At 36.2% G+C, this 13,691-nt stretch overlaps 1 protein-coding gene across 4 annotated transcripts in view; it reads left to right on the top strand.

Moving 5' to 3' along the window:
- ELP2 (elongator acetyltransferase complex subunit 2) overlaps positions 1 to 13,691 on the top strand; it is a 38,625-nt gene that overhangs the window by 15,333 nt on the left and 9,601 nt on the right. For 2 of the 4 annotated variants that reach the window (XM_053959920.1, XM_053959945.1), the window contains 10 exons: positions 110 to 176; positions 1,021 to 1,155; positions 2,063 to 2,158; positions 3,867 to 3,967; positions 5,940 to 6,071; positions 6,556 to 6,705; positions 9,458 to 9,646; positions 11,726 to 11,795; positions 13,368 to 13,463; positions 13,585 to 13,642. In XM_053959920.1, the coding sequence (XP_053815895.1) occupies positions 110 to 176; positions 1,021 to 1,155; positions 2,063 to 2,158; positions 3,867 to 3,967; positions 5,940 to 6,071; positions 6,556 to 6,705; positions 9,458 to 9,646; positions 11,726 to 11,795; positions 13,368 to 13,463; positions 13,585 to 13,642 (1,094 nt within the window). Of the gene's footprint in view, positions 1 to 109; positions 177 to 1,020; positions 1,156 to 2,062; positions 2,159 to 3,866; positions 3,978 to 5,939; positions 6,072 to 6,555; positions 6,706 to 9,457; positions 9,647 to 11,725; positions 11,796 to 13,367; positions 13,464 to 13,584; positions 13,643 to 13,691 lie in introns of all 4 variants that reach the window. The other 2 variants (XM_053959938.1, XM_053959928.1) reach the window with 2 other exon arrangements.

Genomic DNA, 13,691 nt, shown 5'->3' with positions numbered 1-13,691 from the left:
TCAAATAATAGAAGCTATAAATATGAAAGAATTGAAAAAATAAAGCTTATTGCTGATATGTGCATGTCATTAGGTGCATTTCTGTGATGTAACAGGAGTTTTTATTCAGTTTCAGAAAATGTTAATACTCCCTGGCCATGAAGATTGGATAAGAGGCGTTGAGTGGGCAGTCTGTGGTCAGTATGCAAGATGAATAAAGTGGAATAGTGGTTTAATGGCAGTACTAGTATTTTACCTCTCCAACAGTTGACCTTGGTGCACTGTAGCACCTAAGCTCTTGTGGTTGTAATGTTTGTTTTCCTGAGATGGTGGTAATTAATATTAAAAATCAAGATGAAATTCTGTATCCTTTTAAAACATTTTTCATGCTTGTTTCAGGTATGTTTACCTGACTGGTACTTAAATGCAAATAAATTGGGGTTTTAGCAACTTGTCCTTTTCAATATACAAATGTCTCTATCTGAGTGAGGAGGAGTAGAGGGAAATTGTATGTCTATATTTTCTTTTCTTGCTTCCCCCCTGCCCCTTGTTTTTTAAGTGGGAAATTACAAGGAGAATCTTTCAGACATATACTAATTAAATAGTTATTGCAATGGCACCAAAAAAAAAAAAAAAAGGAATTTGAGGATGCTACAAGCCTGGAGAAAGGAAGGGAGATTTTGACAAGTATTGAAATTGATAGAATTCCAAAAGCAAAGGCCCATAAATAGTAGGGAAGTATATGTATAACATGTACAGTGCTTACCACATCTTCCACATCTTAAAATCATGGACGTATTCCTAGTGTGTTATAAAATAGTAGAAAATTTGAATTGTAGTAGGGAAATTTGAATTTGAATTGTAGGGAAAGTGAATTGATGTTGAAATTAAACTGGATTACTTTATGATACAGTGTACAATAGGAAAAATTGGGATAATGCTGTTAGGTGCATGTATGGAAAGATGGTAGGTTAGTCATGGCAGTGATTGCAATGAAAATGTGGCTCTATTTTTTATTCTTCTTTTTCTGGAAACAAATAGGTGAGGACCTTTTCTTAGCAAGCTGTGCTCAGGACTGTTTGATAAGAATTTGGAAAGTATGTACAAAATTAAAGCAGCTTCCAGAAACTGAAGATGATTCCATAAAACTGAAAGAGGATATTTTTACTGTTAAAGGTAGGTAACAGCTGTAAAATTCTCTGGCACAGCTTTTCACTTGTGTGTCTTTCCATGGTTCTGGGGAAGCTGAGAAGGTGGTTACCACCTAGTATGGTTTGTTTCGTGTTGACTGTATCGTTTTTAGCTGTTGAAAAAAACAGAATTACTGTTTAAAACCAAAAGTTAAGAGGATGTATTACATGAAATGATAAGGCAGTGATAGAGCTTAATACCAACATGACTTGTTATTGTTATGCATATTCCAAATGCAATATGTAGGACACTTATTTGTCTGTGGGAGAGAAGCTGTTCTGCAGTTCTCCAGTTTAATAGCTTAGCTTTCATTTTCTTTTGAATTCAATGAATTAAAAGGTGCTGTTATTACTTAAAGATTAGAAACATACTGCAAAGAACAGATAAGTATGTGCAGGCTTACTTTATGGTCATTTAACAAGCTGTTGAAGCATTGTAACACCAGATGCTTGCATTGTTGATGTTGTAGGGTAAATTGTTTGGCAACCTAGTTAATATAATGAAGTGTGTATGATGTTATGTGTAAAAAGTGCTCATGATACTTCCTGCAAATCCTAATTCATTGTTTGAAGTATCTTAATGCTTGTGTTTTCAGTCATTTGGAGATGCAAATATGTGTAATACCAATTTAGAGCACTTATTTCAACGCTGCTTGAGAGTTCTCCAGGAATTCTGAGAGACTCCTTTGAGGTAATACACTGACCTATGACCATAAATGTGGTCCTCAGGGCTTGTGCCAAAGTAGGATTTCAAGGAACTGTTCAGTGTCAGGAAGCTTTTGAGATATTGGTAGATGTTGAAAGCAGTTGATTATTTTGACTAAAGATACCAGAAATGACCTGGTCTTTCTTGGCTTTTAGAAAGAAATATGCTTTTCTCTGATTTGTGGTAGATGCTGACACATCATATGCAGTTTCTTTGGAGTCTGTGTTGGCTGGTCATGAAAACTGGGTGTATGCAGTTCACTGGCAACCTTCATTTTCCAAAGGTAAAAAGATACCAAACACTTTCCAGTGTTAAGTGTCCTATACATAGATATAGTCACATGTCTTCATATTATGTTTGCATGTTTGTTCACTTGTTCCTGTAGAGATGACAGTCTTTAAATTAGGCAAATAATGTTTTATGAGTAAATAGATGTTGCCTTGTACTCATATTTTCTTTAAGGAATGAAATTAAATAGCAGAGCTGTAAAGACTTTATTGTAATTGATTTGTTGGATATGGTGTACAAATTAGTTTAATTAATCAGTATGAATTAATAGCTCTAATAGGTTACCTTCATACATGTTTTTTAAACGTCTGTTCTTCAGAAGAGCTCAAGAGCTCTCCTTTCTTTTTAGTGGTGTAGATTCCTGGAGTGTCAGTTTTTCTCAAGCATGTTACTTTAAGGCATTAGTGCAGACTCCCATTGAAACAGTGTTATTTATAGTTTAATTTTGCATTTTGCTCTAGTATTTCTCTTTCTTTTGAAATCCTTAAATTCTGACAGCCTTGTTTGCAGTACTGATTTGCTGTTATGTGTCTCCTTGGCATATAAGGGAAGCAGATTCTTGATATGACATTGCATAGTCAGAACACCCTTGAATATTTGTACTGGCAAAGGTATCTTTTTTTCTGATATATTTTAGAGTTACTGATGGCAGGTGACTTCAGCAGTACAAAGGACAGCTTTGCTGGTCTATACAAGACTTCAACAGCAGAGTGCCATTAGAATTCAAAATACATGTAGTGAAAGACACAGGACTTGCTTTAAAAATATTGGTTTAGTTATCTGGTCCTTAAACTTTTCTCTTTTTTTTTTTCTCTAAATTAGACACCAGTAAAAGATTTAGCCTTTTAGAACAAGGTTTAGGCACAATGTAGGCCTGTCAGCCTTGCACTGCAATCTGAAAACTGTCCTGTTAGACCATGAAATTTTCCAGGTGCTTCCACATACGTGAAGCTGCTTGTGTTCTTTGGCCTGCCCAATGCAGAGTTCCCTAAAATAGATTTTTCACTAAAGGCAAACTGATCTGAGAGACATATTCTCAGTGCAGAAGGTAAGGTGGGAAGTTTGTTGCTAACATATCACCTCATGAGATGCCTGCCAATATCTCTATTATCAAGAAAAGTTCATCAGTGATTTTCCTACAGGTTTCACAACTGGTAATGAACCAGCTCCCTCTTTCCTATGGGCTTTTTATCTGGAGTGTTTCACTGCATTCTGGGGAGCAGTCCTGAGTTACTGAATGCACTACAGGTTGCTAGAGTCTGCTGAAGTCAGTAACAAGCCTAACAATTTGGGGAAAAACCCCAAACAATGAATACTGAGCAATTACTTTAAACTGTAAATCTCTCAGTAAAAACTTATTTGAGAAATGGAACTGAGAACTGCTGTGCATTTTCTTTTTGAAACTCTAGCTTTTCCTCTAGATTATATTTAATTCAATATAAGTTTGGAGTGAGAAAACTGGAATATGGTTGTTCCCGTGTACATGTTTTACTTTTTCTTTGGGTGATTATGGCTGAGAATACTAAATACTCCTAAAGAATGCCTGGCAAGAATGTAGAGTCTGTAAATTTGGCATATAAGAATTGCATTACATGTCTCTGTCGTTGAGCAATTTTTTTAATATGTTTATATTTCAGTATTACCTAATTTCTTCAGAACATAAGCTCCTAGGTTGTAGGGTAATAATTTTCTTTGTACTGTAGATGGCAGCATGCAACAACCAATGAGGATATTATCTGCATCAATGGACAAAACTGTGATCATCTGGGAACCTGATAAAGAATCTGGAGTCTGGCTAGAACAGGCAAGTGTCAGTCTTTCTCACAATATGTGTTGTATGCAAGTTGTGTTTCCAGCATTGTGTGTGTACTGTATGAAGCAAAAACTCTAAAATTCTGGCAGAGAAAGGCAAAGTGTTTTCTTGCAAAAGTACACATTCTGATGCTCTGTTGCAAGTAAAACTGTATTAAAAAAAAAAAGGGATACACTATGATTTTTGTTGCTTGTTTGTTTTTTTCTTACTGTACTGAGGAGTTTATATGGGGTATTTGTGCTCAGCTGTCATTCATAGGGTACAAGGCAGGGGCTGCATAGTAATGTGCTCCTGGTAAGAGGAGGAAGAAACCCTCTTGAACTATTTGCAGTTCATCCATGTGTGAATGTGACCTAAGCAGTTACCACAGAGCAGCTGACACGAATTCACAAGCCTGGTTTTACTCACAGTAACTTGAACATTGTCTGTGTCATTACCTTTTCTTCCATTTGAGCTGAATACTCATGTGTCATTAATGTAGTATTCTGAAAGCTGTTCTGATGTGGATCATCTAAATAAACAAGTAGTACAACCAGATTTCTCTAGTGCTTTGATTGATGTCTTTTCAGCTGATCTGCTTTTCCAAATTGCAGTAGTTCAGTTGAAGTTGTTTGTGTTGGGTTATGCCAGCCATTGTTTGTGGTCTTCCCTGTCACAAAGAAAGTTTCAAGTGTCTCTTGGGTGAAAAAGTGAGAATTACAGTAGGGTATTTAATTTTTCCTCTGTTTCATTGAAAAATTCTGATGCCTTTGTGCTTGAAGTAGAAATTAATTCATAAAAGGGTAATCACATAGAGATGCCATTTGATGTTCCTAGGTGTAACATGTAGTTGTGGCTAAATTTACAAGCTTCTAAAAAGGGGTTGTATAGTAAAGCTTGTTGCGAGATGTGAGTCTTCAAATTTACATTCTCTTTGCATTGGTTTGACCACAAATGTGTAGCTTCAAGTTCAGATCAGACATTTTAACTGCAAAAATCTATTTGCATCAAGAGGAAAATCTGAGCTGGAAGTCTGAAGGGAGGAGAAGGGCACAAGGGGAACATCCCAGTTTCTCTCTTTCATCATGATATTATGAACAAGATGTCTTCAGAAATTCATTCCCCTGCTCAGAGGTGAGACTAGAATTCTGCCTCTAACATGGCATGTCAAAGTCACTTCAATATGAGTGGTATTTTTTTTTTTTTGAATGAGTGCTAATAAAATGGAACTACTAGTGCAGTGCCATTTAAAATGGGACATTGGTTCATTTCATTTTGGTCTTAAAAGAGACTATATAAGGATTGGGGAGTTTAAAGCTTGAAAGAAATTGTGGTCTTATGTCTTCAATAAAACTTGAAAATGTAACTTTATTAATTTATAAATAAAATTTAAAAAGTGGAAGGGCACTAGACCAACTGTAAGGCCTGTGTGTATGCATGTGTGCATATGTGTGAATTTGTAAGAGAAGCACAAAACAGAGGCCAGAATATGCCACAGGAGGAGTGTGGATCAAATTGCAGCTGTTCATGGAGAAACAGGGAAGTGAAAGTATGCTAGGGAATCTTGGAAATTAAGTAGGAAAAAAAATGTACTTGGGAACTACTGTTTCTTTGGATTATTTCTCTTTATTGTGCAACAGAGTAGTAGCCAGGCAACAGATGATAAGGAGCTCTTGCATCCAACAAGCTAGACTGAAACACAGAACATTTGGGTTTGCATCTCATCTATTGTAGTGTTTTCTTTCCCCTGGGGGAATCCTGTCTTGAGATGTCTCTGAAGGGAGGTTCCATTCAACTGGCACGCAGCTTTAATTCCCATGACATTTCAGTGCTTAACTTTGCAATTAAAATATTCTTCAAATGTGTTTGTGTGTGTAATGTGAACTCTTGTCTATAGGTAGTTTTTCATCTCATGAAGTAAGAATGATTTTGTAGGAATGGAAGGCCATTTTCATGGATATTTCACTTCTGTTCATTAATTTAGGTACGGGTAGGTGAAGTGGGTGGCAATACTCTTGGATTTTTTGACTGCCAGTTTAGTCCAGATGGTTCAATGATCATTGCTCATGCTTTTCATGGAGCACTACACCTTTGGAAACAGGCTACAGTTAATAAGGTATGTTGGTTTTTTTGTTAGTCGTATTACTTAAAAGAATTGTACTTTTAAGTCATTTGAGGTTAATTTCTGTTATTAATAGAAAAGTGTAGCAGTATATTTTAAACTTAGTGATTGAAATAGTTGTTTTCTGAATAGAATGTTTTGTAGGAGTCGCATTCCTGCACAGAAGGAAGGTTGAAATTCTCCAGGCTCTAAACTCTTGCTTCTTATCTGTGAGGATCATGAAGTCAGTCGAATAGATTAAACTCCTTTGTGGTTGTGCTTTGTTCACAGCTGAACAAATAACACAAGTTTCTTTCATATGAGAGCAATACATCAATATTTGTGTCTCTTCAGTCTCTCTTGAGTTCTAATGATTTGCTGTTTACAAATGTCTTTTTCTTACTTTCTTAATAAGCACATTTATACTTTTATTTTGCTTAGAATGTGCCAATCAGTCAAATGAAAAACTCCTTACTTCTTTGTGAAACTCTTTTCATAGAAAGAATGGACTCCAGAAGTTGTGATTTCGGGACATTTTAACAGTGTAGAAGATGTGAAGTGGGATCCAGAAGGAGAGTTTATCATCAGTGTGAGCTCTGATCAAACTACGAGGCTCTTTGCTCCATGGAAAAGGAAGGAAGAGACCGAGGTATGATTTTCAAAGATTTTGTGAGTGTGGTTAAGGGGGCTTGGTTGGTCCTGAGTTTGGAACGAGTTGTCTGAATATAACTCAAACCTTAAAGTTCCCCAAGTGATGATCTGTTTAAAACTGCTTGGTTTGGTAATTGAGTATATGCTGTTTTCACTTTAAAAATATTAGTGGCAGAGTATTTGCAATCACACTGTATGATTGCAGTTCAATCCTGAGTCCATGTCCAGATTACCTTCAGTTAGTGTTCTCCCAGAGTCTTGTAAAACAGGCTCTGCAGTAATTCAGAAGGAGGAATATATGACTGGTATTGATAACCACCTATTGCAGTGTTTAACAATTGGCTACACTGCTGCAGGTAATAATAAAGAAACTAAACTTTGGCTGTGCTTTTTTACACAAACATAATCCAAACAAAATTCTCACTGTATTTTTTTTACATTAATTTGTTAATGACTCTGTTTTACTGGAATGATTATCTGAACTACATAAATACAGCTGGTACCTGTCCTGTTTTAACCCCCAGCCAACAACTAAGGACCACACAGCTGCTTGCCTCCTCCTCATGCATTGGGCTGGGGGAAAGTCTGTTTAGGAATGCAGAAGTTCCTGTTTCTTGTTTCTCATGCATTTTGCTCCTCTACAGATAAAACCTTTTCTGGCAGAACAGTACCAATGTTCCATTCAGGAAACTGGCAGAAACTAAACTGACTGTGCCATTGGTTGGAGAGGCTATTATAGCTGTCTTATCAAAGTTTCTGTAATGTAGACTAGCACAGGAGGTCTGATGTTTCTGAGACAGTGAATTTGGCATCAGTTCTTCGATTTCCTTCTTCCAGGCCACACAGGAGTGGTGGCAATCCCATTTCAAGAGCTACACTTTGCCTTGTGCTGTAGGAAGGATATTTCCAGTTTCCTTCCTTGCTTTTTACCCTAATCTCCACTCAGGAGGGTACATTAAATATATCAAAACAAAGTTCAGGACTAGCATGTGATGTAAGTTGGCAGCATTCAAGAGTTGTCAATATCACTTTCTCTGTGACCTACTGAAGTACCACTCTTTATTATGTATGCTGCTTGCTTAATTTTAATCCTCTCTTCTGAAAAAAACTGATCTTTGTATGATTTACCTGCACAGCTCACCCTAAAACTTTTGAATCAATTGATTTAGCAGAGTGATTGCAGAGTAATCACTGCAAAAAGGAGCCAAGGCTAAAATTCTTCATCATTCTTCATACCTAAATATGGCATAAACTGAATTCTTGTACTTTGCCTTCCTGTTCTGAAGCAGTGCAGCTATCAGGCTGATTTGACCAGGTGTAAATCTAAATAGTTCCAATATTTGCTGCTGCATGAGGTGTGGGAGACAGCCTTAGTATCCTTTTCAGATGGGTGAAGTGGAGGATTGGAATAGAAATGGGTCATTTGAAGAGGTTTATTCAGGACTTTTGAACCCTGGAAAGGTTTTTAGTTCTGCTGCTCATGAACTTGGATAACACAGGCTTTTAAAATGCCTTACTTACTTTATCACACAGAGTTTAGCATCTGAAAGATCACAACAGGTGTTATCTGATGTTTGTCTTAACAAGACAGAATGGATGGTTCAGATGTTTATGGAAAGTTAGTATTACAGCTCATTATTACAGCTCATGTTTTTCCCTATAAAAAGGAAACTAAGTGTTGAATGCAAATAAGCATCCTTCCTTACAGTCTCAGTTCTGATATCAGAATATCAGAAAAGAGGGATAACCATCAGCTTCAATTTGTCACGCAAATTTCCATCCTGATTTTTCTGGAAGAAGCTTATTGCATGACTTATATAGCCCTCTCTTTGTCTGGGGTTTGAGCTTTTTGTGTTGTATTCAAAGATGTACCCAGTAAAGGGTAAGAAGGGCTTGTTGCACTGTTTGATTTTATATTTTTTAAAGAATAAATGCTCTTTTCCTCACTGAAAAATAATCAAGGCCTTGTGAAATCATGAGGTTTTGTAGGATGTCTCAAATTCCCGTTCAGGTCCTATCAGAAACTTCAACATTCAAAACTCAATTGAGTTTTTAGGTTGATATGTGGAGTTTACAGTCAATATAATGCCTTTGCTTATAGTCATATGACATCTAGTCTTGTCTACAGGCATTGTAATACTGAAGTAGTAAGTTATTTCAAATGATTTTGGTTCTGCTAGCTCTTAACTCAAAAGTACACACTGAATTTTTCCAACTGAAGGTGAAATAGCAAATGACACTTAGAATCTATTATGGTTTTGTCAGTTTTTTGCAAAGCTTCTATTTAATGGTCTCACTTGAATCAAGTATTTAAAGAAAAGAGGGAAGTAGGAATCTGTAGCCTCCTGACAGCAGTGCTGCTGTTCTTTGTGAAAGACAGATGAAGGAAGCAGGATAATTATCACTACCTTTCTTAGGTCTTTTAGACCTAAGTCTTGGAAGTAGTAGGATACAAACCTCTTTTTACTTAGGCAAATTATATTCTATTCCTGACTGTCTAGCATGAAGAAGTCACAGTAAGTGCCTTAAACACATCTGTGCAGGGACACAGTTTACTAATTACAGGAATGGTTTGGTGGAAAAAGAGATTTCAACTGATGTATGTGAGCACCAATTTTATGCACATCAGTAGAAGGTTGCTCTTATCTTTGCTTTGTGTTAATAAATTCAGTAAGTAACAGAGGGGTGCTTTTTTGCACTATTTCTCTGTTTAAGAATTGTGTTTTAGCAGTGTGTTTGCTCACTTTTAGGTAACATGGCATGAAATTGCCAGGCCTCAAGTACACGGATACGACCTGCGCTGTCTGGCAATGATAAGCCGGTTTGAGTTTGTGTCAGGAGCAGATGAAAAAGTGCTTCGAGTTTTTCGTGCTCCCAAGAATTTTATAGAAAATTTCAGTAACATCACTGGTATCCCAATGGAGAAGCTCTGCTCCCATGTAAGTATGCTAAAGCAATGCTACATGAAGAGAAGAACCCTGTTAGATGTAAAATAAGTTAATGCCTCAGAAAGTTAGTGCAGATTGCACTAAATTCTGTAAAAATTCTTTCAGTTGTACTGAAACTGTAACCTTATTTTCCTTTCTCTTCTTGGTTCCATGTGTGTTTTGTCATGTATTTTTATGGTATTGTTATATGAAATAGGTTCTATTTGAAACCAACAAGACTGTGTCAAAAGATTGAAAGAAGTGTGGGTAAATTTTAAGAAACTCGAACCAAAGTAGACCATTGTACACACTTGGGGATTAAGCAAACAATAAAGCCTGTTAATGTGTTTCCCCTTAATTTAAAGGTGTAGTAGCCTTGCCTAGTTCTAATCATTGTTGTGTGGTTGTGTGTTGGTATTACTGTTTTTTTTCATAATTGCATGTTTGGAAATAGCATAAAGCTTTTGGCATTATGTTTAGTTCTTGCATACAAATATTTATAAATACGTACTTGCTTGTGCTTTATTTCCTCTTTGGCATTGGAAGTTTTCTTGAGACCTTTACATTCCAGTTCTAAGTTGTGGGTATGTCAGCTGTCCTGTGTTGCTATGCTTTGTTTGCTCCCCATTTGCATTAAGGTCTAATTCTGATTCTGTCTGCATTTTGTAGAGCAGACCTCATTCAAGATAATTGCCTCTGTGCAGTGCCTTGCATGCTATTTGGGTATCTCACTCAAAAGCAGGGTTTTCTGTGTAGTTTCTCAGAGACGGATTAGCCTTTCCATTTAATTTAACAATTGGAATATCTGGGATAGAATTAGAATCATTTTTGATAGCAAGAAGTTACATAAGTAGCTGCTTAGTGCTCTAATTCCACAAGAATTTGTAAGCATTTGCTTTAATGACCTTTGTACAAGTAACATTTTGCTTTTATAAGGGTGGCAGATGTCATTATTTTACTTTATTTAGACTTTTCTTATCAGCTCTTCCTCTGAGTGCTCTTTTTTGATTCATATCACAAAGTGTTTCACATGGGCTTTGGTTAAAGAGGAAGGCTTTATGAGCTGTAATTATATAGCTGCTTTTAAACAGCTTTCTTGAAATTGTTTTCTGTGAAACCATTTTATCACTAAAGTGGGGAACCTTTTTTTTATGTGGTTTAAATGCCTTCCTCAAAAAAAGTACCTGAAACCAAAAAACAGGTTTATATTCTAAAAGGGTTGAATAGGATTATATTCAGTTCAAATCCATGGGATTGTATTATACTTTGGGTTGTAATGAGGAACCATTTTTGTTTTAGAGGCCTTATGCTTGTCTGGGTCTCTGATACATTGTCTCATCTAATTATCAACATTTAAATACATTTTAAGCTATCACCTAAAATATTGATTTAATTCAGTAAAACAGTTTCTCTTTGAACTTCTCTGATACCATAAGTGGATTTACAGCTGTTAGATCTTTTTTTATCACTACACAAAGGTCCCCAAGTTCACTTACCCTTTCTATTTTTTTTTCTATTACCCTTTCTAAATTTTTACTCTTTTCATATACCATTATGGAACTATTTTCTGTCTGATGATTTGTCTTTCCCTTGTGCTACTTTAAACAGACACATATTGCAGCCACATCTCTGTACTATTTACTGAGTTTTGTTTCAAGTTGTGGTCACAGGCAGTCACTCTCTGTTCTCTTTTCCAAAATGCTGCTTTATTATTTCACTTCAGAACAACGATTTCTCAGTTCTATTGTGTTAAAAACTGCAGTGCTCTCAGTTAATAGATTAATTGTCATGTATGTGCTGGAATAAATATAATTGTAGAAGAAAACCTGCAATTAGCATTGAAGAAAATCCTTGAGCTGGGGCCTTAGAAAAGTGCTTTTTTGTTGTTTTTTTTTTTTTTCCCTTCCTGCCAGAGTACTGGTCTTTGTTTTGTTCAGGGTATGTTCTAGACAAGAGGTTTTCAAAGTGCCCCCTTCACTTCTCTAGGAAAGTAACTCTAGAAACTCTCAGGGATTCCTTAAGCTGTGGCCTTTGAAATCCAAACCTACGTGACAATCTGTGTGTAACCTTTCCTTTTTTTCTTTAATTCAGCAGTCATCTGATCTTCCAGAAGGTGCAACTGTGCCAGCTTTGGGATTATCCAATAAAGCTGTTTTTGAAGGTATTGCTAGTGAGAAATAATGGTTGTGGTGTTTCATGTGGAAACTTTATTTAAGGGATTGTTCTGGTGTACATATTAGGTCTGTAAGTGTAGGCTTGACTGCAAGTTCAGAATCTAGAAATAAAATCATGCAAAGTGTTTATTTCTTTGCTAGCAGCTAAACATGGTGCTTAAGAGTAAAAAACACAAGTAAGGAAGAATTAGTTAGCCAACAGTAGCTAATATCTTGGAGAGGCAATGGAGATTACATTGTGGGGGAACAGGGAAGGAGGGACAGACATCCTCCTAGAAAGATAAAAAGTATTTTCCTGAGACTGGGAATCAGACTAGGGATCTGGTTTTTCATGAAGTCTCTGGTAAAAATGCACTATAGTGGAATGTACAAACTAGGTCAGACCTGTTTTTTTCTCTGCTTAAAGCTTTATCAAAAGGTGGGATCTACAAAAGGAAGCATTTTAATAAGCTTTGTCTCCAGGGTCTTCAATGGCAATAAGCCAAATTTTCATAAATAATTTGTGAGAGAAAAGCCAATTTCGTTGTACTTCAAATAACTTGTAAAATATGTTTTGGCAAAGTTTTTTCCCCTGCTTTCTCATGAGTTCTTCCAATGAGAGAGGGAACAAAACCTCCTTCTTCTAGATTATTGCCACACACAGAATAACTAATTTCCATTGATTTAATGTGGCCCAACCAGAAGCAGCACCATGATTAGAGCTTCCCTGCATCATCCACCACTGTTCACACAGTGCTGTCAGCCTTGATGGCTCAGGGTAAAACACCACAGATGTGTTCTGCAGAGGAATCTTCCTGGTGATCAGAGAGTGGTCTCAGATGAATGTTGCTCATTTCATTTTCAAAGAGAGCGAAGTTGGAATGAATGAGAAGATAGTTTTTGCTTTGCTTTTTCTGTACCTTCTTTTTGAAACTGCTGTGCTAGAGATGTATATTTGGCAAAAAGATAGATTCTGTTTGAGAGGCACTGTTCCCCACCTCTGTACCTTTTTCTTAATACCTTCACAGTGAAGGACAGAGTTGAATTTCAACTTGCAATTAACTAGTTTTGATTACCTCTGATACTTTTGCCTAAAGCTAAGGACAGAGCCGTCAGCAGTTTTGCTGAAGTTTGCAAGTTGTAGCTACACTTGCTCAAATATGGCTTTTCATTTAGTGATCTACATCAAATTTAGGAACTCATCACTTGTATCAGAGATTTTTGTCTTAAACTTTTTCAAATACAGAAAGAAAGGTTTAACACTGGTGAAACACAGGTTGAACTCTGGTGACTGCTTTACTCAGTGAAATTCTTTTTAGGACTCTCTAAAAGATTGTGCTGGTGGAGAGAAGTCAGTTTCAAAATGAAGGTTAGATTATTATTTCTTCAAAACCTTCTTATTCTCTTATGTACTACAATAACTAGCTTCTAGTATTCATATTATTGTAACTCTGCAAGAAGAGAAACCTAGTTTCAACTACTTGTAAAAAATATAGATGCTTTTTACTTGTATAATAAGTCCTCATATTTTCCCTCCTTTCTAGTGTGTTCTCTAGCTAATGAAGTCCTTATTTTAATAGGAGATATGGCTGTTCAACCAGATGAGGATGAAGAATCATTTAATGCCATTTCAAATCAGTATCCAGAGATTTATTTTCAACCCTTGATCCTTACAGGTATGAGAATTATTTCTGTCATATGTAATAGAGAATGGCGTTCATTTGATATAAACTTGAAGCATTGTTTAGCTTATTTGAAAAAAATCAAATTTGAATAGGCTGTACAAATCTTTTTTAGAACCTCCACCAGAGGATCACTTACTGCAGAATACTTTATGGCCTGAAATTCAGAAGTTGTAAGTTTTATTTTTCCTTTTCTTCTTTGTTACAAAATTTTCAGAAAGC

The sequence above is a fragment of the Vidua chalybeata genome, chromosome 1 (genome assembly GCF_026979565.1).
Source record: "Vidua chalybeata isolate OUT-0048 chromosome 1, bVidCha1 merged haplotype, whole genome shotgun sequence".
Taxonomy (NCBI): Eukaryota; Metazoa; Chordata; class Aves; order Passeriformes; family Viduidae; genus Vidua; species Vidua chalybeata.
This window is presented reverse-complemented; position numbering and strand designations above follow the sequence as displayed.